The sequence below is a fragment of the Pelodiscus sinensis genome, chromosome 5 (assembly GCF_049634645.1).
Source record: "Pelodiscus sinensis isolate JC-2024 chromosome 5, ASM4963464v1, whole genome shotgun sequence".
Taxonomy (NCBI): Eukaryota; Metazoa; Chordata; order Testudines; family Trionychidae; genus Pelodiscus; species Pelodiscus sinensis.
Genome location: NC_134715.1, coordinates 28,344,391 through 28,369,872, shown reverse-complemented (window position 1 = coordinate 28,369,872; position 25,482 = coordinate 28,344,391). Strand labels below are relative to the sequence as shown.

The following is a 25,482-nucleotide window of genomic DNA, read 5'->3' as shown; positions in this document are numbered from 1 at the left end:
GTCAGTTCATAACTCTGGGGTTTGTAACTTTGAGATTCGAGTGTAAGTTCAAAAGTTGCAATAGTAGATCCAACATGAGTTCTCAAACTTAACATACAGTAGCATATCCTTAATTTGAAATTGAAGCTTGGAAATATTCCTCTCAATATCTTTTAGGCTAAAGGTAAACAGATGTTATGATTTTTTTCCCCCACCACGTTTTAGGAAGCCTCAGCATGAGCAGAGAAAAGAGCAAGAGCCGAAAAGACCTCACATTAAAAAACCTCTGAATGCTTTCATGTTATACATGAAAGAAATGAGAGCAAACGTCGTAGCAGAGTGTACTCTGAAAGAGAGCGCAGCTATCAACCAGATTCTTGGCAGAAGGGTATGTACAGTAATATATGTATGTACTAGTAATTGGGGTTAGAGGGGTTTAAGGCAAACTTTCTGGCTTGATGTGCTGACTAGAATACACCTATTAACATAGCTAGTAGAAGCAAGGGTGTGCAACTAAAAATAAAAACTGTCATCTTGGTTTCATGCAGGAGAGTCACCCCTTTCTTACGTGCTGTGCTACAGCCGAAAAGCTGCAATTGTGTCTAATCAATGTGTTACCAAGGGCTGTTTTAATATTTTACTAACTCCATCTTAGGTTGGTTTAACTGCACTGTTTGTGATGGGGATTTTTCACATCCCTGCACCATGTAGTGGTACCAACCTAACTTCCTACTGTAGACCAGACTTTAGAATTATCCATGCCCAGCATTGGTAAACTAGCCAAAGAGATATAGCGCTGTCTTAGTAATACTGCATTTTCACTTTACTTTAAAAATTATCAGATCGGAATACATGCCAAGTAACATGATTAGCTTTCTTTGACAGGATAACAGGCCTTGTGAATAAAGGGGAAACAGCAGATTTGATATAGCTAGACTTTAGTAAGGCATTTGATATAGTTTCACTTGTCCACCTCATTAACAATTAGGGATGGAGCTACTGTAAGATTGGGACATAACTGGTTGGATAACTGTTCCCAGAGTGTAGTTATCAATGGTTCACAGTCATGTTGGAAGGGCATAACAAGTGGGATTCTGCAGGGATCAGTTTTGGGACCAGTTCTGTACAATATCTTCATCAATGATTTAGATAATGGCAAAGAGTACACATAGAAAATTTGCAGATGATACCAAGATCGGAGGGTTGTAAGTGCTTTTGAGGATAGGGTCATAATTCAAAATGATCTGGACTGGGGTGGGCAAAGTGCCCTCTGCGGGCTGGATCCGGCCTGCCAAGGCAGTGGATCCAGCCTGATTGGCCTGGGGTGGGGTTTTGCTCAGTCTTCTCACTCCTGCAAGAGTGAGCAGCAGCTAGAGAGATATGCTGGCTGTTTTAAAACAGCTGGAGTGTCTCTAGCTGCCGTGCACTCTTGTGGGGGGAGGAGACTTCGCATGATCCCTGCCTGCAGGCCCTGATTGGCCTTCGGGCAGGGAGAACATGTGAGATCTCTTTTCACTAGACTCCTAGAGGGAATGCCAGCTGTTTTAAAACAGCTGGCATTTCAATCTAGGGGGCAGGGAGGGAGGGAGAAGACTTCTCATGTTCCTCCACCCCAGGCCAATCAGGGTAGGGAGGAAACACAAGAAGTCTTCAGGCCCCGCCCCTTCTGGGGTGGCCCTGGGTCAGTTTAGAAATATCTGAAGTGGCCCTTTTTTAAAAATTATTGCCTACCCTTGATCTGGACACACTGGAGAAATGGTCTGAGGTAAATGGGATGAAATTCAACAAGGACAAATGCAATGTACTCCACTTAGGAAGGAACAATCCACTGCACACACATAAAATGAGAAAGGACTGCATAGGAAGGAGTACTATGGCAAGGGATCTAGGGATCATAGTGGACCACAAGCTCAACAGGAGTCAAAAGTGTGATACTGTCGTAAAAAAAAGCAAATATTCTGGGATGTATCAACAGGAGTGACATAAGCAAGACACGGGGGCTACGTCTACATTGGCCCCTTTTCCGAAAGGGGCATGCTAATTTTACAGGTCGTAATAGGGAAATCCGCGGGGGATTTAAATATCCCCCGCGGCATTTAAATAAAAATGTCCGCCGCTTTTTTCCGGCTTTTAGAAAAGTAGGAATTTGAAGTAGGAATAAGAGATCCTCTGGAAAAGGGCTTTTTTCCGGAGGATCGGGGCCAGTGTAGACGCTCTTTTCCGGCTTTTCTAAAAGCCGGAAAAAAGCGGCGGACATTTTTATTTAAATGCCGCGGGGGATATTTAAATCCCCCGCGGATTTCCCTATTACGACCTGTAAAATTAGCATGCCCCTTTCGGAAAAGGGGCCAATGTAGACGTAGCCAAGTAGTAATTCTTCCTCTCTACTCTGCTCTGATTACACCTCAAGTGGAGTATTATGTCCAGTTTTGGGCACCACATTTCAGGAGAGATGTGGAGAAAGTTCAGAAAAGAGCTACAAAAATGATCTTTGGTCTAGAAAACACGACCTAAGAGGGAAGACTGAAAGAATTGGGTTTGTTCAGTCTGAGATAGGACATAAGGGCTTTCAGGTACTTAAAAGGTTGTTACAAGGAGGAGGGAGAAAGATTATTCTCCTAACTTCTTACGATAGGACAAGAAGAATTGGGGTTAATTGAAGCAAATTAAATGCAAGGCCGTACATTTTGGAAAAAGCTCCCTGTCAGGGTGACTAAGAACTGAAATTGCCTAGGGAGATTGTGGACTCTCTCTCATTGCAGATTTTGAAAAGCAGATTTAAAAAATACCTGTCAGGGATGGTCTAGGTGATGCTTGGTCTTGCTGTGACTGCAGGGGACTGGACTTAATGCCATCTCAAGGTTCCTTCTAGTTCTAGTGTTCTATGATTTAAAAGGTCTTTCTCTACCCCTGGCTATTTGCAAATTCTGAGACTGCCAATAAGTTGAGATTCTCTCTCTCTCTTCTGGGACTTTTGTGCTTGCCAGCTACTTAAAGCTCTTGGCTTTTACACAGATTTGGCATCAATGTGATTCTATTTGTAAAGAATAATGTACAGTTTGCTGTTTGGCTCCATCCATATGCAACACGTAGGAGGTGCATGCACCCCCCCAGGGTGCACGCCACAAGGGCAGGAGGTGCTGGGTGGGTGGGTCCAACTCGTGCAGTGTTACTTATGGCTCCCTCTCTGAGGGAGGGGCAGGACAGCCTCCGCACTCTCCAGCAACCAGCAGCAGGAGTCTCACTGGCTGCGGCAGAGGGGAAGACGCAGGCCAGGTGGCTTCCAGCCATGTCGTTCCAAGGGAGGGGCAGGGCCTCCCCAGCACACACTGGAAGCAGCACCACTTCTGCTTCCAAGGAGTGCCAACGCCACCCCACCACTGCCCCTGGTGTGGTGCAGCCAGAGCCGTCCAGCCCCTGCCCACCCCTCACCACTGCCAGCGTGTACAGGGGTGGGGTCAAGCATGATCTCGTTGAGGGACCAATGGGACTGTGTCGGCAGCAGGAGTCTGCACCGGGCCCCCTCCCCCAACCAGCGGCAGCAGCAGAAAAGATGCAGGCTGGGTGGGTCCATTTCATGCCGTGTTACTTTATGGCTGCGCCTCTATGAGGGAGGGGCAGGACGGCCTCCGCGCTCTCCAGAAGCTGTGCTGCTTCCTGCCCCTCCCTCCACAGCAGCATGCCAGCCTAACCACCAGTTCCGGGGCTGTGACAAAAGAACGCTTTGGTCAACGTAGCCACCGTCACTGGGGGAGTTGATGTTTCCACACTGAAGGGAGGTGGAAGGGGAACGCTTCAATTGGTGCAGACCGTGTCTAACCTCTGGGGTTATGCTGGCACAAACTCCATAGTGTAGGCATACCTTCAGCCTTCCCAGGTGTTGGCTTGGATCATTTCTGCATACCCCCGTCATGTGAAGTGCTCCTCCCTCTGGCCCTCAGTTGTTTCCTAATTGACGGATCGGAGACTGGAAGGCATCTGCCCCCACTTCCCAACTCAGCTAAGACAAGTGGAGCAGAGCAAGGAAGTGGGGGGCCACTTCAAATTAGAGGGGAAGGTATGGGCTGGACAGGCCCCCTACCCTTAATATCTCTCTACCACAGCTAATCCTGCACCTTCTCCCTTGGATCTCCTCTTGCCACTGATTCCCATTTATCCCTCTTCACTTGGCAAAGCCCCAAATCCTTCCTTCTCCTAATCTTCCCTCCCAACAGCTGTACCACTCTTCACTGCTCCATTATCCCCATCCCTCCCTCACTGCTCAACTAATTATATGGCTGTGTAAAATGTTGGGTTTTTAAAGGAGATGAGTCTTGGGAACTGTAACCCCAAACTGGACCACTAACACGACCCAGCACTCCCATGACTCACAGCAAATTTGAGACAATTGAGTCTTGTCTGGGTTTTAGAGCATGTAAAATGTACCTTAAAACAACCTTAATTAGGTTGTTAGCAGAGCTGTAACATGGCTACTTGTTCCCCCATATGAAGATATCTGTTTAAACTGCAGAGACTTTCATTATACCGTTCTCATCTGTCTTGGCTACTGTAACTTTTCTCTGGAGCCTCCCTGACATTCACGTTATTCATTTGAATACTTACAAAATGAAGTACAAAGATGTATCCTGTGCCATGCAGTCTGACCACACACCTCACCCCTCTTCTTTAAATCACTTCATTGGCACCCCCTTATCCAGCATAAGTTTCTAGTTACTGCTTTCATGGCCCTGGCTAATGACACTCACTCCCCTCTTCTCCTCTAATCTGTCTAGCCTTAAGGATCCATTTTATGTTTTTAATCACACAAATCTCTGACTCTTAACCCATGTTATCCATAGTCTGACCTCATTAATATACCTCAAGACCTGCTTTAAGGTGTTAACCACTTTGGCTCTTATTTACATTCTAACTAACCTGCCCAGCCCTACCAACAAATGAAACACACACAAAACCTGTGCTGTGTGAGTGTGTGTACACACCTTTTGAATGTATATGAACTTAGGCCTGGCTACAACTTCAAAGTTAAGATCTACCCAGCTACATCACTCAGGGAGTATGAAAAACCTACACCCCTGAGTAACATAATAAAGCCGACTAACCCCCGGTGTATACAGTGCTAGGGTCCTTAGAAGAATTAGTCTGTCAATCTATCTAGAGCAGTGGTCACCAACCAGTAGATCGGGATCTACCAGTAGATCTTGGAGCCTTTGCCAGGTGATCTATGTGGCCAATAGGCTATCGAGTGCCAGCAAAGAGGAGGGTGCTAATGTCAAGGTGCCCCCTCCCACTCTATATCCTTTCTCCACACAGCAGAGGGGGCACAAGAGGCCTTGGGATGGAGTTTGCTGGCTGCTTTTGGGAGTGGTTCAGGGCCAGGGCAGGGGTGAGCCTGTCTTAGCTCCACTGCACCCCCACCCAGGAGCCACCAGCAGTGCCCAGCTGGAGCCCACATCCTGAACTCCTACCCCAGGCATGAACCGCCTCCTCACCCCAGCATCCAAATGCCCTCTCAGCACCTGCACCTAGAACCCCCTCCCGCACCCCAACAGCCTCCCCCAAACTCAGCTCAGAGCCCTTCTCACGTGCCAAATCCCTGATTCCAAGACCAGAGCCTGTGCCCAACCCTCTGAACCAGACTGGTGAAAGTGAGGGGGTAGGGCCTTGGAGAAGGGGTGGGAAGGAGACAGGGCAAGCGTATTTATATTTGAGATAGATATTGGATTGCACTTAAATTCAAGAAGTGATCTTGTGCTCAAAAAGGTTGCAGACCACTGATCTAGAGCTTCTTGGAGAGAGGAATTCCCTGTGCTGATGGGAGAACCCCTCCTGTCCGTGTAAGTAGTGACTAAGCTAGAGTGCTGAAGCTGCTATTTCGAAATAAGATACTTTGGAATAACTATTCTGGAATAGCTTATTTCGAAACAAGCGTGCAGTGTAGAGATACCCTGACCCTCTCTGGAGTCCAGGTTTTAAGTTGGCAGTACCCGGGGATCAGTGAGAACTATTAACGCCACCCCAAGCAAATATTAAAAAACATTTCTGATATAAAACCATGACAATTGCAGAATCTGACAAAATGCAGCTTTATGGGTTTTTTTGTCTTGATCAGAATTATAACTTTTTAATACCCATCTTTAAAAAAAGCATCTGATAATGTGAGTAATAGGGCATTGTTATGCCCATAAAAGCCAGGAAACACAGCCTTCAGGCTGCAAATGGAGGCTGTCATTCTAGCCTTACTAGCATTATCATACCTGCTCCCTCAACACCTCTCCTTCATACTTGGCAGTGACTTTGTGAATGAAGGTCTCTGTGCCAATTCCAATGTGCATTCTGAACTCTGAATTCTCTTGCTGTCTTGAGCTGTTTTTTTTAACCCTGAACTTAAACACTTTATATGTACATATCTGTATTAAATTAAACCATAAACTGAACGGCTTGTCTAGATTGGCAAGTTTTTCCACAAAAGCAGCTGCTTTTGTGGAAAAACTTGCCAGCTGTCTACACTGGCCGCTTGAATTTCCGCAAGAGCACTGATTTCCTACTGTCTGAAATCAGTGCTTCTTGCGGAAATACTATGCTGCTCCCGTTCGGGCAAAAGTCCTTTTGCACAAAGCTTTTGCGCAAAAAGGCCACTGTAGACAGCTCAGATTTCTTTTGCGCAAAAAAGCCCCGATCGCGAAAATGGCGATCGGGGCTTTTTTGCGCAAAAGCATGTCAGATTGGCACGGACGCTTTTCCGCAAAAAGTGGTTTTCTGCAAAATCTAGATGCTCTTTTCCACAAATGCTTTTAATGGAAAACTTTTCCGCTAAAAGCATTTGCGGAAAATCATGCCAGTCTAGATGTAGCCAACATGTATAGTCGGTCTCCAAGAGATGTGATAGGGGAGAACATCTCTTTATTCAGAGGGGCCTCTACACTTGTACAAGTAAATCTTCTGCAAAATGTTGAAGTCCAGTGATCCCCCCCCCCCAGAAAATAAAATGGAATTCCCCATGCCATTTACCCTTTCACCTCCTCATATTACATGTAAGCTTCTACTATGTTTTGAATGTGGAAAGATAAGATTCCCTTCTTAGAAAGATGTTTTATTTTCATGGTCATAAGGCAGCTATATTCAATGCATCATTTTGCTATGAACATAGCAGTCTTCCCCAACATGTGTCTCATCTAACACTTTCCTAAGTACATATACTTTAGGTGCGTTGGAGCAGAAATGCCTAAACTGGCAACTAGTTGAGGTACTCTGACCTTCATAGCCTAGCCTCTCTGTTGAAAGCTGGCTGTCTTCGTTGTGTCTACCTGCTGCCTGAATGGTGTTCTTTGTGTGGAATTTGTTCCCTAGCTGTTTTTACTGGGTGTCCCAGATTGACTGACTGCTCGGAGGTAAAAGACAGACTTTATTTATTCTGGAATAGTCGGTGCTCTTTGGATAGTATTGAGATACCATGCACTGAGCCTGGTAGAAAGCCACAAATAAACTGATTGCTGTGCTTTCAGCAACATCTTGGAACTTAAGTGAAAACTTACCAAACCTTTACTCTGCACCTTTGACATAAGTGTCAAAAGCAAGACGTTAATAGGACACTCTCGACCTGAAACCTTGGCCATCAGTTAACAGTAGTTTCAGGTGAGCACTCTTGCTGCTGAGTCTCCCTGCTAGTTTGTCACATTATTTTAAAGAATAAATCTTCCATGTTGTCTGAAGAATCCAAACAAACAGAGGAAATGGGGGAAACAATAAACTTGACTGCACAATGGTAAAAAGTTATCTCAAGTCTTTCTAGGTCTGAAGTAGAAAGAAGTTGGATGCTGCCACCCATCGGTTGGCAATGCCCTCCAACTCTGCAAGGTTAGATTTGAAAAGTGGGTAACAGCAAACATATCTCTCTGTTGATCTTGGAAATTTACTGCTGGAACTAAGGAGATAGAAAGGGAAAGTGGCCTTGTTCCAGGATTTTTTTTTCCTCTGCACCCAGGAACCAGCGCAAAACTAGCTTAGCATTTGCTGGGACACAGGCCACAGGCAGAGGTGCCGATACTACTTACTATTGCTAGTGTGCACTTGGGCTGCGTGATTGCCTTACTGGTGCAAACTTGCAAAAGTAAATTATCTTTATTACAGTAGTGCCTTGGATCCCCAAACATGAAACAGGATCCTAGTGTGCTAAGCACTGTACAAATACAAAACACAGTCACAGTCCTATCCCCAAATAGCTTTCACCCATCTTTCTGTAACTTCATTTACCAGCTTCAACTTAAGAGTTGAGCCTATAGGAATATGTGAGGTTTACAAACAACTCAGACAGGAGACTCTCTGTCTTGGAACCTAAATTAGCAATTGCTCCACTGCGGAGAGTATACTGGCATAGCTATGCTGGAACTACCCTGTACTGTAGACCTATGTCTTATATGCAGAGGGGAGAGGTTTTTTCCATAAGTTTAGGAACTAGGGATGTAAAATCCCAGTTAATAAGTTAAACCTTAAACTCCTGCTGCCAACAACCCCCACAATGTGCGGTAGCCAGCAGCCCAGCATGCTTCTACGCCCCCCCCCCTCCCCCATGGGGCTGTTGCTTTTATTCCCCTCACACATGGGGGCTGGCTCCTGACCCCTGCAGGGCTGCTCCCAGGTACCAGTTACCCATTCACTTCCCTATTAGGAACAACACCTTCCTGAGTGAGTTTTGTCAATGAAAGCATTCTCCCATTGACATAGCTGTGCTTACACTGGGCAAGGACGGAGGGTGAGGAAAGAATAGAGTAATATAGCTGTGTGTGTCAGGAGTGTGTGTTTCCCCCCCACACACACTCTGACCAACTGTGTTATGTCAGCCTAACATCTTACATATAGACCAAGCCTTAGGCCTACTCTTATCTTAAATAAAAATAGAACAGTCTAGGTATGTCAATTGAGGCTGTGAAAATGTTGACACCGAGTTGACCTATTCCCTGGTGCAGATGCAGCTATGTTGATTCTTCCACGGACTTAATCTGCATCTCAAAAGGAAGTAGCTAAGTACTTTGAAAGAAAAACCCCTTCTGTCCATTTGTAGGAAGCAGCTACACTACAGTGTTACAGCAGCCCAATTTCACTGTTGTAGCGTGGCTATATCATTCATATTTGCACTCAGATATGGGAAAAGAGAAGATGGTGTAAATAAAGCAAGTTTGTTTTATTGTGGACTTCTCATGTGACCATGAGCAACATAGCTCCATGTACAGATTATATGGAGACTCCTGTAGTTTGCAAAAACAAATTTTGTCTAGCTCCAGGCAGCTGGCATTTATAAAGCTGACAAATGTTCCAAAGATTGAGTAGGAAATGCAAGAGCTCATGATAAGCAATGAATTTCTTCTCCAATTGCAGTGGGAAAAGTCCAAGAAAAGGGTCACAGCAACATTTGTTCATAAGAATTCTTGCTTGGATATGGCGTATTTCCTAGTTTAACACTGTTTGTTTTATTTCCAGTGGCATGCTCTCTCCCGTGAAGAACAAGCTAAATATTATGAACTAGCTCGTAAAGAAAGGCAGCTACACATGCAGCTTTACCCAGGCTGGTCTGCAAGAGATAACTATGTAAGTCATTCATGTAATGGATACTTTCAACTAGCGTTTCCTAACTGATTTTTACTGTGAAAGGCTTTAGGAAATGGGGTGGTGAAAATCCATAAAAATTAAGCCTTGTATTTTTTTCCCTTTTAAGGAAATTTGCTTCCCTGTTGTATTAGTACTTCTTGTGTCATAATTGCAAATTAGTGTAGAAGTGGGTGGGTGGAATAAATATTTTTAATGTTTGACAATCCCAACTTTATTTTTCTTAAAGGAAGCAAAAGGACTCTGGCCACCTTAAGTTCCTTAGATTTTTCTGAAAAGTCTAGACTAAAATGGCAATACATATAGACTTTTACACTTCAAACATCCAACTTGGGAAAACTTTGTGGCCTTACTATTTTGATTGATGTCTTTTGTCTTGAAATACGTGAGAGTTGATGCCTCATTTTTATGGATGACGAAACTCAAAGTAGGGATTTAATAATATAATTGATTAACCAATTAACTGATCAGCAAAAGCTTAGAGGTTAATGCTATAGACTACATGCATTCTCCCCACCAGTACATTTTTTAGCAAGCTGGCCAGCAGCTCAGTCTTGGCTTGCGGTGGGTCCGGGATATACCCCCGCTGCAACTCTGCATTTAAAGTGTATTAGGAGCCAGGCGAACAAGCAGCCCGGATCAGTCCTGGCTTGTACTGTGTCTGGGAGCTCAGACCTGCCCCTGGACAGGGGCTGCTGCCACCCCATGCTGCTTCCTCTCTATTAGAGGCAGCAGCACAGGGCAACAGGCAGCTGGTCTGCGAGGGGAGTGGGCTCCTCAGGAGTGGGCTGGAGTGCACTGGCTGCTGGCCTCACCTCTGGGACTATAGAATAGTCATGTAACCGATGAGAATTCATGAGGTTAATCGACTCTTCAGTTAACTAATATTTAATATCCCTAATTCACAGTGCAACATGTAGATTTATTTGCATTAAGATTTCCTCTCCTCCTCCAATGTGATCATATGTCCTATGCAGTTTCTTATATTACTGTGGATAGCTCTGTGAAAGTAACTTCAGATTTCATGTTCCTTTTTTTCCATTTGGTCTTGGCAGGGAGCTATGCAAAGAATCTTGTTTTGCGAGAAATTCCACTGACTGGCCACTTTTATAGAATATGAAAATCAGGATGGCAGACTGATCTTTCTCTCAAATCTTAGCTTCTCATTTCTCCAAAAATCCTAAGTGATTTTGAAATGCCAGATTGGGTTGTCATGAAGTTTTTCAGCCTGTGAGGCCACCCTGAGTAAGAACCAATGTACAGTAGAGGAAAAGACTCATTTACAGTGTTTGATAGGCTGTTCCTTCTCCTTACTTGTAATGGTAAGATCTATGAATGGAAGGAAAATACAGTTTGCTAAGTTCAGATCCTTGCCCATGCTGCATTCTAAGGTGAATATTCAAAGCGGTGGAGAGAATTTAGCCTTGTGGATATCAATCTGCTGCTCTGAAAGTGTAGACTTTTGAATCTACCATTATTATATCTCATTCAAAACTGATCTGACTATTGCCTACTGATTTCTGAAGAGGAGCTTCAAAACTTAATTTTGTCACATGACTGTGTTTGGTGATAAAACACGGAGCTCGTGGTTCTGCAGGAGGCAGCACCTTAGCCTCTGACTTGAGAGACCAGAGTTTAATTTCCTCCTCTACCATCTTTGATCTTGGGCACTTAGAGAAATGCACTTTGTTTGTGACCTCCATTACAAGAAAATCAGAGTATCGTATAATCTTTGACTTATTCTCCTTGTAAGATAGTGTAACAGAGTTAGATGGAGCAATTAAAAAAAAATCCCCAAAGTCAGGTTGAGCTTGGTCTAAAGTTTCAGCCAAGAAAAAACTTACGTTAAAAAGAAAAATGTTTTGTTTTTTTAATATCTAAAGGTTTCTAATTCCAATATGGCCAATCTTAAATAATAATAAAATAATAATAATAAAAACCACGCAGGCTGAAAAACAGCAGAATCAAAACAAAACACTCCAGAAATTTTGAGTTGACTGAAAACAAGTACTAAAGAGAGTCTGACAGCTACAGTTTTCCATTATGAACCAGTTTTTTTTAAGGATATTTTTATTTGTGTGTTAAAAGTTTTGGGCAAATTCTTAGCAGTGAAGGTGTTAGCTCAGAAATCACTTGACTATTTTCTTTACCAAAACAAATGTCTTGTTCCTTCCCGATTTCCCCTCCCAGCTATGTTCGCACACTTTGTGTAAGCCCTGTATACAGTCGTAAGAGATTGGCTGGTTCCATCTATTAATAGGCTTGTCCGTGCCACTCACCAGAATGGTATTCATGCACCTTACCACAGAGCTCTCATCTTACGGAATATTCCAAGTGGCAGCTGAGTCAGGCTCCCTGTTTTGTTGCATGGCCAGCCCAGCAATACTCCGTGGCTGAACCGGAGAGCTAGGCAGTATTTGAAATAGTGACATGGATGGGAGAAGCATCTCTGTGAGGAAATGCTGGCAATAAACTAGTCAACACTTGGGCCTTTCTCCCTGGGCAACTACAAAAGCTAGGAGAGACCACGGGCAAGTTGGGTTTGCTATCTTTCTCCAGTGCAGCTCCAACACGTCACCCACTCTCTTTGCGTTATTTTCAAGTGCACGTCTAAGCATGCTGCTAACTATTACATTCTGACAATGCGGCAGAAGTGCCATGGTGAGATTCTTGGGAATACTGTAAGTAAAGGCACTCCTGTTTTGAGTGGAACCCGTTTTTTTGTTTAGTACGCTTTCACACTCCTCTGGGCGCATGCATATGTACTCCTTAAAAATACTAGCTGGTTAAGGTCTACTAGATATAGACTTACCCCAAAAATCAGCTAAATGAATATGCCTCACCACCATCCCTCAGAAGCAAAATCCCAAGGAATTGACTCAGAACAGAGTCGTGGAAGTCAGCAGAGCCTTGCTCTGTTGGCTCAAAGGGAATAAATACCAGCTGGGACCCTGTCGCTAAAATCTTTTGGCCTCTAGTCTCCAGCCACTCTAATCTAGTCACTCTTGGGAAGAGGATGTTAGCTTACCAGCTGTTGTGGTGATCAGGCCTAAAATGAGGCCATTTGTTTAGAAGCCTTTATTTGGAAATTAAATAAAATTGGTTTTTATACATAATTAAGCTTTAAATAGTCATTTGTACTAACTTTATAAAATGGTAGATGGTGGATTTACATCTTACTGTTTTTAATGATTATCTTGTGATATCCTACATACGCATTTTGATGACCTTTAGATTGTCAGGGGGAAGCAACTTCCAAGATGGTTCTGCAGTACTGCATAACCTAATGGATTTCAGATCCTTCTGAAGCTGTTTTGGATTTATTATCTATTACGCCCAAAGTAGGTGAACTACACACATTTACTCCTTGATCAGTTAATTTAAAATCCAGTAGAGACATTCTGAGAGCATTGGAAACTACATGTTTAATGTCATTAGTCCACCTACTGACTTTAGTTTTTATTATATACTAAAATAATTGAGATGGACACAACATATGATGCAGCATGCTCTTGGGCACAAGTTTGCAGGACTTCTTTCTCTTCCCCTCTGCAACTCAGAATTTATATTCTTGGATGAGCAGAGCAGAACAGCCCAGTAGAGAGCAGTTTATCACTTAAAATAAATTGCTTCAACAGTAATTAACTTTTTTCAATGGTCACTTGACATGGTTATGTTTGAATTGCACTTTAGGCTGGTCAAGGTTAGGTAAATGTAAAATCCTCTTTAATCAGTTAACCGATTAGGGCGGGAGACAGAGGCTGACAGAGATGGCAGCTCTTTGGCACCAGTTAACAGGTTACCTGTTCACATCCCTAGTCAAGATACATCTAGTACATGAGGTATGAATACTGTTGAGTGTCACTGTATTCTGGGGTTATTAATCTACTGGTGGCCAAGTTTGAAACATATTTTCCCCTCAGCCTGATTCTTGTGTTTCATTCAGGTGCTCTCAGAAATCTAAAGAGAAGGAACATTTCTCAGGTGCAAGACTTTGCTCTCCATGTTGCCTCATGAAGAGGCCAGAGGGCTAGATGGCACAGTATGCTGATGTGCTCCAGGAGCCTTTGAAGTTTGTTTAGCTTGTGTTTGGTCTTGAGCCTCTGGAAGTTTATTCCTATCAAATTATCTGTCGCTACTGGCTCTGCTGAGGACAGGCTAGGACGTGAACCTCTGGAGAGATAGGCAGAGTGCCTACCTGTAAATCAGCATAATGTTTGGTAATAGACTGTTAAATACTAGCTAAGTCATCATATAAGGAGACCTAGGCTATGTCTACACTACGCACTTTACTGGAAGAGGCAATGCAAATGAAGCACGGATTAGCATTTTCTTGTGCTTCATTTGCATAATCCTTTACAGTCCGTTTTTGTGCAAAAACAAGTAGTGTGGATATTTCCTTTTTTGCGCAAAACCCCCTTTTTGCGCAAGATCCTTATGCCTCTCCATATGTAGACATAGCCTTACTCTTCCCTTGATGCCCCAAAGGAGTTTAGAAGACCAGAATATTAATAGTAATGTAGGGGAGGAAAGAAATGTCACTGGCGAATGTAGAGATCGTAGTTACAATGGGATAAGGACAACAGGACCCAGCCAAAATTTGAAGCTTTGTAAAAGATCACAGATGGAGACCTGTCCTCTTTCATATATGAAGAAGGGAATAATTAATTCCTGACACATACTTCTACTGTGTGGGTTGGCATGATTGTCATGCGGGCACATAGGCATACATGTAGTGTCAGAGTAAGGCAGGAGAACTAGTCACTTCTAAAGCCTTTCATAGCCTATTCTTATCCATTGGCTAAAAAGTTGTGATCCTGGGCAAGTAGTCTAACACTTGTACCTTTTTGTTTACATATATATGTAGTGTACATACCGATCACACTTCTGTGTTTGGAATTTAGTGTCTGCAAAAGAGTTTTGAGATACCTGAATGAAGGATCTGTTATAAATCGGAAGTTGTTCGCCAACCCTTTTGGCTGACCTTTTTACCTATTAACATGGGAGCTTTAATCTGCCACTCAAGAGCAACATAGTAGATTCAAACTGCATTTGAACTCAGCATATTCCAAGCAAGCATTTTACATTAAACTTCTTAGGCCTGGTCTGTGCTCAAAAGTTAGGTTAACTCAGCTACATCGGTCTAGGGTATTACAAAAAGACAACACATTACACCCTTAAGCTGACCTAACACCCTAAGGCTACGTCTACACTGGAAGCTTCTTGCGCAAGAACTGTTTTGCAGAAGATTTTTTGCGCAAAAAGTCTTCCACAAGAGCGCGTCTACACTGGCATGTGCTTTTACACAAGAGCTTCCACGGCAATGTGGACGCTCTATTGCGCAAGAAAGCTCTGATGGCCATTTTAACCATAGGGGCTTCTTGTGCAAGAAATTAATGTTGCCTCTCTTCAGTGCCCTCTTGTGGAAGAGGTCTTGCGCAAGAGGGCTTATTCCTCGTGGGGAGAGGAATAACTCTTCCGGAAGAAGCCCTGTTTTACACCGCTATACTGTAAATTTACTTGCGCAAGAACGCGCATGCAGTGTAGACAGCAGGCAAGTTTTTGCGCAAGAACAGTTGTTCTTGCGCAAGAAGCTGCCCGTGTAGACATAGCCTAACAGTGCTAGGTTGACGGAATAATTTTTCTTCTACTACTACTTCTTGGGGGGGAAATGGATAAACTACTTTGCCAGGACAACCCCTCCTGTCTGCCCAGGTAGTGAGCGTTTACACTGAAGCACTACAGTGATACAGCTGTGCTGTTGTAGCTTTTCAAATTGTTGACAAGCCTTGATTTGCAAGGACAGATCCTGTGTAAATATGCCCCCCTCCCCTTTTTTAAAATGTGTATGCTACCACTTACCAACCCATCAGGTATAACACAAATTAGGCCTGATAAAAATACAAATACAACTTTTTATAGCATAATACCTCAATTAGAAGATGACTATTTTAGATTCCCCTACATTGAATTGAAAACTAGTTACCTTTTATTTATGTATAGCATCTTCAACTCAGAAGGATGCCAAAACAATCTATGTAAACTATTTTGTCCATCACTGAAATGTAGCTCTGAGATGAAACATATACCTAACAGTTTGATAGTATTAATACTGTAGCCAGTTGAAATGGCATTAGAGAGTGAACAGCAGTACTGAGGACCACAGTTTGACTGGCATGATTATGGGCAACTGCAAAGGAGTAAGCCTTTCCCTCACTACCACCTACGCAAATGTTGAATGCACGCATGTAACAAAAGTTGTTCCAGACAGAATGTCATACTGCTGGAAAATAACTCAATTACTCTGCTTAAATGCATGTCATTATGTTTGAAGAAATATTCCTCAGCTAATACCGCATGTAGCTGAGTTGGGCAGGTCATGGCTCTCAGAACTATTGTTTTAGACTGTTTGCAAATTCAGAGTCCTTGCAGCACGAAGGTGGCTCATGTTTTAAAAAGGTTATTTTTGCAAATACACGGACTAGCACTTCTTTTTTTAAATGAAAATTTAGTTTCTGAAACACAACTCTGCTCCAAAAGTGGCTTCTGTATCAAATTCCTCAGGCTTAGGGGTCTTGATTTTACAGTTAACATTGGAATATACTTGTATTGATCATGTATAGGGGGGGGGGCAAGTTAAGTTACCAGTTATTTCTGCACCTGGAAAACTTTTCTATTGGTGTCACATAAGACTGTTTGTTTCCTATTAGGCTTTGAAGTTATATATGAAGACATAAGAATTGTAAATCATGGCACTGACCTACTGTTTCTACATCAAGAAAATATTTGTGGTTTATTTGTGACCAAATAATGCTGGCAAATGCAATATGTCTGGAGGATTTGTCTCATTTGAGAAACTGACACATTCTAAGACTTTCACAGATGTTTCTCCGTAAGCATGAAAAGTGCAAAACTGGCTGCAATTGGAACAGATTGCATGGAATTGACATGGGGGTTGAACTACATTGAAAATGCTATTGCTTCAATGCCACTTTTTCACAAAATCCTCAGATTTGAGATGTTATGCATGGAATTCATTTGTTGGTTACTGGGTGGAGGAAAAATAATTCTATATATAGAATGGCATGGTAAAGTCATCTATTTTCCAGGGGAAGAAAAAGAAGAGGAAGAGAGAAAAACTACAGGAGTCAACATCAGGTATGTTGTGAGTGGCTCTTGTTTTTTTTATTTTCCACACTCATTTGTGTATCTTAAACCCCCCACATACCGCACTGTTTCGTTTTCACTCTTACTTCAACACTTTTGATTCACATTTTAATATTTAAAATGTTATTTTGAACGTGACTAAAAATGCATCAAATACACATTTTCACTTGGATAGAAACAATGTACTTTTACTTTGGTGAACTTATTCATCGCTACCTTTATTGTCATGCTTTGCTTCTGTTTAATCAGGTCTTTTCACTTTCATATGTAGACCAAAGAAAGTGCATCAGTGATTATTTGACACTAGTCTGTCATGTAATTTTAGTAGCCTCTGTAGTATTTCCATTGTGTTTACATTTTAGTTTTTGTACACTAACAGCTGCCTTATAGGTCGGCTCGAAGCATCAGTGAGGTCTCTTCTTTTCCTTTCACATCAAAAATATATTTTAAAATAAACAAAATGGCTGGTATAAGAACCACAAAAAAGAACAAAACAAATCTATGTAATATTGTAGCATAAAACTTATTTGGAATGTGCAAAAACTCTTCACTGGAAATTTGTTAAAGGACAACAATCTTCTACAGGTACAGGCCCCAGAATGACAGCTGCCTACATCTGAAGCATGGTAAGAACATCTCTAAAGCTTTACTGCTAAAATTTAGTTGTAAAAGACACTCTTGTAAAACTACTTAGATTTAATTCTACAATTAAATCTAAATTTATCCCAAAATTATAGATATACATATCCCAAAGAAACCTTGTTTTGATTATTGATGGTTTTTATACCGGCTATGTATTAGGAATTTACCACTTCCCTTTTCTTATTTACATTTTTCAAACGCACCATACCTCACTGACTAGCTGCAAGTCTGCCTGTGAAGCACAAGGATGGCTTTATTAAGCAATGAAAACCACTTCCAGCCAGCACCCCAAACAAAATTCCTAAAGCACAGGTTAGAGTTGTGCTTTGTAGCACTGCAATTAACTTGTTGTTGACTTCAAGATGCTTTTTGGCTGGATGTTCTGGTTTGCTTTTTTTTCTCCTCCATTCTCTTATTTTAATTGAAAATGATTAATAAACACTAACAAAAAGCAAGGTCTAAGCAAATAGACTATTTTTCAGTTGTTAAGAATTGTTCTCCCATGATGATTGGACTAAATCTCAAAAGTTGGGTTTTTTAAACAATTTCAATTTGTTCCCCATTTTAGAAATAAGAGATTGTTCTCTCTTCATCTCGCTCTCCAAAGGTAGATCACTACTTAACACAATGGATATGTGATATTACTCTCAGTATAGACTCTACTATAGCAGAATTTTAGTTTATCTTTGTGCTGGAAGGACTTTCAGCTTCCTCCTCTGTAATGAGATCCATTTATAGAGGACATGGAGTCAGTTGAAATATTTCATTTACACAATATAATTAGCTCACAGTGTACCTACAAAAGTCCTCAAGTGTTTTAGGCACTATAACATAACTAAATAAGTCAAACAGGTCTTGCAGAACAGTGACTCACCAGCCAGCATGCCCTCTCATGTCTGGATTTGGCAGGATCTCCTCTTTTGTTGCCCACGCCTTACAGTCTCTTCGGCCCCGCAGTGGTCTGCTATTCTCAGGAGCAGTGTTCCCTGTAAGCTGAGCACTCGGGTGTCTACCCAGGAGAGATTCAAATGCCACCCAGCTGATTAGCAGAGCGCCCACAGCTGGCATTATGTTTCTGCTGGTGGTGCACATCAGCACATGCCTCAGTACATGTGACAAAATTTATTCCACCCTTGGATAGAGAAAAAAAATAGAAGAAACATCTCTCACATCTTAGTCTTCTGTCAGGTAACCAACAGTCTTTCCTCACCGGGGTAACAAATTCCAGTTGACAAATAAGAGTTCAATGACCTTGTCCGTTCTTTAGCGCTGAACCCTGCGTCCAGTGGTCCTTCGTCTTCCTTAGCTAAGGACTTTCAGAAGTTCTTATCTTGTACCAGGAGGTTTCACACCCACTTGGTTCCAGTCCTGGAACACAGTAGTGAGCAGCCACTGTCTGCTCCCTCAAGCTCCTTGCTGTTCCCTGGGTTCTTCCTGTGTTGGCCTGTTCTTAGGCCCTCTTCCCAAGCTCCTTCCTGTCTCTGGTTGTGAGCAGTACTGCCTGGAGCTTTTTTTCTGAGAGCTAGTGCTCACCCCATCTCTCTCCTGACCAATTCAGCATTCCTTTCTCAGGCAAGACTTTCAAGGCCTACACTTCTGGGCTTCTTTCTCCTTCTGACTTGAGGCCTTCTCTTTATATTAGGTACAAAGCTCCTCCCCTACATATTAGCCTTAATTGATCCTGACATCCCCCCCCAAATCAGTAATTGAGCTTTCCAACTCTCATTAGTCATGGGGTATAAGCCATATTCTAGGTGCTCTTTTTCTCTCCTGCCTCCGACATAAACTCTTTGCTACAGAACAAAAAAAAGTGTGTAACTACTGAATCTTCTACACTTTGTTTCCATGGATGCCTTGCATGATTTGAAAGCAGCCAGTGAAACTTACCTGTCGGGAATGCTGCTGCTTGTACTCCAGAAGGGGCTAAAAACTGATCTGCCCTCCTATTTCTCCTGTGCCATATGCCACTCACATTACAGATCCTTATCCTTCTGCGTGTTATGGTGACATTAATCAATCTAAACTGGGTTGTATTGGAGAGCTATTTATTTATTGTTGTTTTCAAGCTAACAATTTTTTGAAATGAATGGGGAAAACATACAAGTAAATGTAAGGTTGGATGTTTCACTGCCTTGTAAGCAAAATTTCAGAAAATCTTTCCTGGATGCCTTTCTATAGACTTGCAAATACTGTTCTGAAATCAGATTTGTCAATAGTAGAAATGAATCCCTTAAGTATTGGACCCACCAGCTCTTTCTGGGGTACGTCGAAATACAAGTTTTACTGAGCTAAAACATGCACTCTGTCGCCTGCATAAAACAGGCTCATTCTTTGTCAGAAGCTCATCTGCAAACAAGTTCCACTGCTTGTTCTCCTGAAACACTCTTCTCCAAGACCTCACTACTTACTGTCTGTAGGGGTGACTCTATCGTGAAAAGAGCATGGCTGCAAGTGAAGGAGTAAGAAGCAGGAACCATTAATGACTAAATAGCAAAGTCCACATCTACATACCCCTAATACTAAAACAGAAAGAAGAGCCTCTAGTAAATATTGTCAATTTTTAATTGAAATTAAAAATATTTAGGGAATTTTGTTCAGATTACATGCATGTAGATCTCATGTAGTTTACTTTTATGATGCAGATAGGGTGGCTCTTCCTATTGTCATGGAACCGTTTGCTCAATTAGAGAACAGTGATGGCCCAAGTATTAAAATTGGCAAGTACAAACCATTGCATGTCTCAGTATGTGAATAATATCCTGCTTGGGTCGCCCTCTGTCTCCTTGCCAAACGTAATAAAAATGTCTATACATGGTTTTCATCTTGGGCTTCAGAGTTACCATAAAACTGCCCTCCTTTTTACTTACTGTTATCACAGGTCCAAAGTGTACCCTTTCTGAATTTTTGTAGATGGATAAAAAAAAAAGAAGTTAAAATCTGCAGTCAGTATGCAGGACTTATCAAACTTAACTATATTCCTTTCTAGATAAACCCACTGAAGTGAAAATTTTTCACTTTTTTTCTTGGATTGCTTTGATTCTCAGAACTGATGCCTGCCTCAGGTGAATTATTTGTGTTTGGAATATTTTTTATGAATTCTGCAGATGATAGAAAATGTTCTGATTCGTTGAAGTAGAAGTGGTTGAATGTGTTCCAGGTGTTTGTGTTTCTCCTCTTTATCCTCATGCAGTTTGTAACATGGGATTTGAGAATGGTACCTATCTCTCTTGCTTGGTTTGTGCAGGTAACTTTTTTGAATAATACTTGATACAGTAAAATGCAGGACTATGTAGCACTTTAAAGACTAACAAGATGGTTTATTAGATGATGAGCTTTCGTGGGCCAGACCCACTTCCTCAGATCAAATAGTGGAAGAATATAGTCACAACCATATACCAAAGGATACAATTTAAAAAAATGAACACATATGAAAAGGACAAATCACATTTCAGAACAGAAGGGGGGGGGAGGAAGGTAAGTGTCTGTGAGTTAATGATATTAGAGGTGGGGAAAGGTAGATGTCTGTGAGCTAATGGTATTAGAGGTGATAATTGGGGAAGCTATCTTTGTAATGGGTAAGGTAATTGGGGTCTTTGTTCAGTCCCCCCCCGGAGAGTGTCGAATTTTAACATGAATGACAGTTCAGAGGATTCCCTTTCAAGTGCAGATGTAAAAGGTCTTTGTAGCAGAATGCAGGTAGATAAGTCGTTGAGACTGTGTCCTTTCTGGTTGAAATGGCAAGAAATTGTTTTTTCTTTGTGATCCTGATTCTGTGTTTGAATTAGGGATGTAAAGGAGTAGTCGACGGGCCGCATCTCCCCTCTCTCCCCCCAACTCTGTGTGCGACTAGCCGCATGCCCCCCCCCAAATTGTGTATGGATACAGTTGGCACCGGAGTTTATTGCAGGGGTGGGTTCCTGGGTTAATATGCTTGCGGTGTGATGTGTGGTTGCTGGAAAGAATTTGTTTCACGTTAGGGGCTTGTCTTTAGGCAAGAATTGGCCTTTCCCCCAAGGCCTGTGAGAGTGAGGGATTGTTTTCCAGGATAGGTTGTAGATTGTTAATGATGCACTGGAGGAGTTTAAAATGGGGTGCTGTAGGTGATGACTAGTGATGTTCTGTTATTTTGGGCCTATCTTGAAGAAGCTGATGCCTGGGTACTCGTCTGGCTCTGTCAATCTATTTTTTCACTTCCTCAGATGGGTATTTAAGTTTTAGGAATGCCTGATAGAGATCCTTTAGGTGACTGGGATTGGAGCAAATCCAGTTGTATCTTAGGGCCTGCCTGTAAACAATTAGGCTGTGTCTACATTGGTGTGATCTTGCGCAAAAGTGGCTGCTTTTGCGCCAAAACTTGCTGCCTGTCTACACTGGCCGCGAGTTCTTGCACAAGAACACTGACGTTCTAATGTATGAAATCAGTGCTTCTTGCGCAAGAACTATGATGTTCCCGCTCAGGAATAAGCCCTCTTGTCCAACTGTTCTTGCGCAAGAGGCCAGTGTAGACAGGCAACATAAATTTATGGCACAAGAAAGCCCTATGGTTAAAATGACCATCAGAGCTTTCTTGCACAAGAGATAATCTACCCTGGCAAGGATGCTCTTGCACAAAAGCACATCCCTTGCGCAAAGGCACATGCTAGTGTAGACACTCTCTTCTGGAAGAGTTTTTGCACAAGAATTCTTCTGCAAGAGTTCTTGTGCAAAACCATGCCAGTGTAGACGTAGCCTTAATGTGTCCTGGATTGAGTCCTCTAGAATCAACCCAAAGGTGCCATGTGACTTGCCAATGGCAAAAGTTGCTCTTTTAGTGGGGAGGGTGGCTTCAGATTAATGAATTCGTAATGAAAACATCACTTCTGGGAGGCTGGTGGTGAAGTAGCTTGTTTATTTTGAATGCAGGCATCCTTAGCAAACCCATAAATGACAGCAACTTATGTGTGGGAAGTGGAGAATTCATATTCCCTTACTGAATTTTATTCTTTTGACAGAATCTGACAAGCTGCTTTTCTCATTACAAACTGAGAATAACGACTTCTAAATTGCTGGAAAGGTGCAACTAAAAAAACAAGCAAACAAAAATTCCACTCCAGATTGTTACCCTGAAATGTGGACATATTTAACTTGACATATAGAATACCTGCAACTCCCATTTGCATCCTGCTATATGTCAATTTCTGAGCTAATTAAGGAATGAAAGAAATTGGGGAGAAACCTGGGAGAATTAAATATATCTTTCTTTTCAGCTTTCAACAATTTGATAGAACTAGCATTTAGTTCAGGAACACACTCAACTCTCAGAAGAAAACCTGAATAATTTTTATTTACAATCAAAACATATTAAAGAGGTGTATTTTGATCTTTTGTGTAATTAAATTTAAACAATGTAAAATAATTAGACTCCCACTTAAGAATCTGTTTCCTTACAGGAATATTGGAGCCAAATTTTATTCAATAAGGGATGAGATTTTTGGATAGGGGGCAAAACTAGAAATGTATTTCTAAATACTAGGGGAAATGAGTGAGAGGTTGACAAACAGAATGTAAACTAGACCAAACCTACTGCCCCAGACATTGTATTGCTGTGGAAAAGAACTTGGTCAGATGACTGCAGTTGACCAGGTAGTTTCCTGGCTGGTCATGTAGAAACATGAAGTTGAAGTGTATGTCTTATTGTCTGTCTGATAAAGTTCTTTAAATTGCTGGTGGGTTAGCAAAACATAAAAACAGTCCAGTGACAGATTGGAGAATTCAGTAAGTAGAGATCCTCGGGGGGGGGGGGGGGGGTCATAAAAATGTAAACCTGAATGGGCCTTGATTGAAGGGCCACTCTTAAGAATTTGGTAAGTGGTCATGTGCCGCAGTTTTCTATATTATTAATGGAGGAGGTGCAGGTTCTGGCATGGAGATTGTGTGCAGAAATGAGGTGGGGTAGGAGATTGGGGTGCAGGAGGGGGTGTGCGTGGGAGTTTTAGTGGAAGGGATTGTGACTTGGGTGCAGGGGATTGGTGTGCAGGGTCTGGGAGGGGGTTTGGGTGCAGGAGAGGATTGTGACCTGAGGAAGATATGTAGGAAGGGATGGAGAATCTGGGAGGACATTTGGGGCAGGGTGTAGATGTCGGAAGGAGTGGGGTGCCATATGCAGGCTATGGTGAGGAGACGTTTACCATAAGCAGCTCCCAGCCAGCAGCCCAGTGGGGCCCTCGGGCAGGCTATGTGTCTGCCACATCCCCACATACTGCTCAAAGCAGCCAGCTGCTGTGGTCAGTGTGTGTCTCTGTGTGGTGCGTGCCTTGGAGCGGGGAAGGGGCAGTAGGTTTTTGTGTGCTGCATGCGCCTGCAGCTCCCAATGGCTGGTTTCTGGACAATGGGAACTGCAAGGATTGTGCTGGGTTCAGGAACAGCATGTGGAGACTCCCCCAAGAAGTGCACCAGGCACAGAGACACAGGTTGGCCCCAGCATCTGGCCGCTTTAAGTGGCATGTGAGGCCGCGACAGACAGGGAGCCTGCCCAAGAGCCAGTCCAGATCCAAATGTTTGGAGGGCTGTCTGGATCCAGCCCGCCCCTTTGTTGTGTCAGGAGTTATGGGAGAGCAGTTCATTTAACACTTATACATTTCCTTTGTTGCTCACATTGTTATTCTAGTAAACAGTATTTGCGTATGGGCAAGGTGGATGGCTGTACAAGTGCTACTTAGGTGTGAACACCGAGACCCTATACACACTCTGGCAAGGAAGCAAGAGAGCTGTTCACTCTAGTATGGCTCACCAACTTTAAACTGTAATGGTGACAATAATTACTCTGCCACTTTCCTCAAAAAATGGCAATATGACTACTACAGCGGATCTCATTTCTAAGTCTGGAAGGTGACCAGTAAATTGCATGGTCTCCTCTGTAAATATTAAACTTATTTACATCGTTAAAAAAAATCTTATCAAAGGCAGGCTTGCCGACAGGGTGAGCGATGCATAAGAGGCGCAACGCCCAAAGGCTGAGCTATTCAAAGGGGCTGGGGCTCCTGACTGCTGGCTGCCTCAACGCTACCCCTTCCACGCAAGGCCCCACCAAAAGCACAGAGTCACTCCCCTTAACCCCCAATTCCCAACTTGCCCAGTGGCCTGGCAAGTCTGTCAGCTCCCCTGATCACATGAGAAATTAGGTCTTGTCTGCCCTGGAAGCTCTCTGATGATTGGAGAACTTAGGTGATGATATCATGTATAGAGAGGGTGAAAGCTGGGCAACTGAGCAGAAAATAATTGGTCAAGATATTTAAAAAGTTTTTTGTTGAAACAGGTGCTAATATCAGTGACTAACATTTTGGAAATACATATCTTTCATGGAAGCTGCCAAGAACATGTAAAAGCAAGCATGGATTTAAGGTATTCAGCGGGTCTGCCAGAAAAACAAGGGGAGGGAGATCAGACTCGATAGTGACATTTCTAAGGTGAAAGACAAACAAGAAGGAAAATGTCTCTTCGGTGCAGGTGTTTATACATAATGAAGATGCAAAAAAGGCACACTTTAAAAAAAAAATTGTTCCTTTCAGGTTACACTTTGGCTGTGTCTACACTGGCATCCTTTTCCGTAAAAGGGATGCTAATGAGACACTTCGGAATTGCAAATGCCGCAGGGGATTTAAATATCCCCCGTGGCATTTGCATGAACATGGCTGCCGCTTTTTTCCAGCTTGGGGTTTTGCCAGAGAAAAGCACCAGTCTAGATGGGATCTTGCGGAAAATAAGCCCTTTTTGAAAGTAGGAATAAGGGATCTTCCGGGATATTTAAATCCCCCGCGGCATTTGCATGAACATGGCTGCCACTTTTCCGGAAGATCCCTTATTCCTACTTTCAAAAAGGGCTTATTTTCCACAAGATCCCGTCTAGACTGGTGCTTTTCTCTGGCAAAACCCCGAACTGGAAAAAAGCGGCAGCCATGTTCATGCAAATGCCGCGGGGGATATTTAAATCCCCTGCGGCATTTGCAATTCCGAAGTGTCTCATTAGCATCCCTTTTACGGAAAAGGGTGCCAATGTAGACACAGCCATAGAGAATATAGTGACATATATCGGGAAAGATGAGGAATAGAACATTC

General features: G+C 42.6%; 1 protein-coding gene across 4 annotated transcripts in view; it reads left to right on the top strand.

Annotated features, from left to right (window-relative positions):
* Positions 1 to 25,482, top strand: part of LEF1 (lymphoid enhancer binding factor 1) — a 125,676-nt gene that overhangs the window by 86,758 nt on the left and 13,436 nt on the right. For 2 of the 4 annotated variants that reach the window (NM_001286923.1, XM_075929148.1), the window contains 4 exon segments: positions 205 to 367; positions 9,454 to 9,561; positions 16,689 to 16,737; positions 17,332 to 17,372. In NM_001286923.1, the coding sequence (NP_001273852.1) occupies positions 205 to 367; positions 9,454 to 9,561; positions 16,689 to 16,737; positions 17,332 to 17,366 (355 nt within the window). In that variant the 3' untranslated portion in view covers positions 17,367 to 17,372. 4 annotated transcript variants of the gene reach the window in all.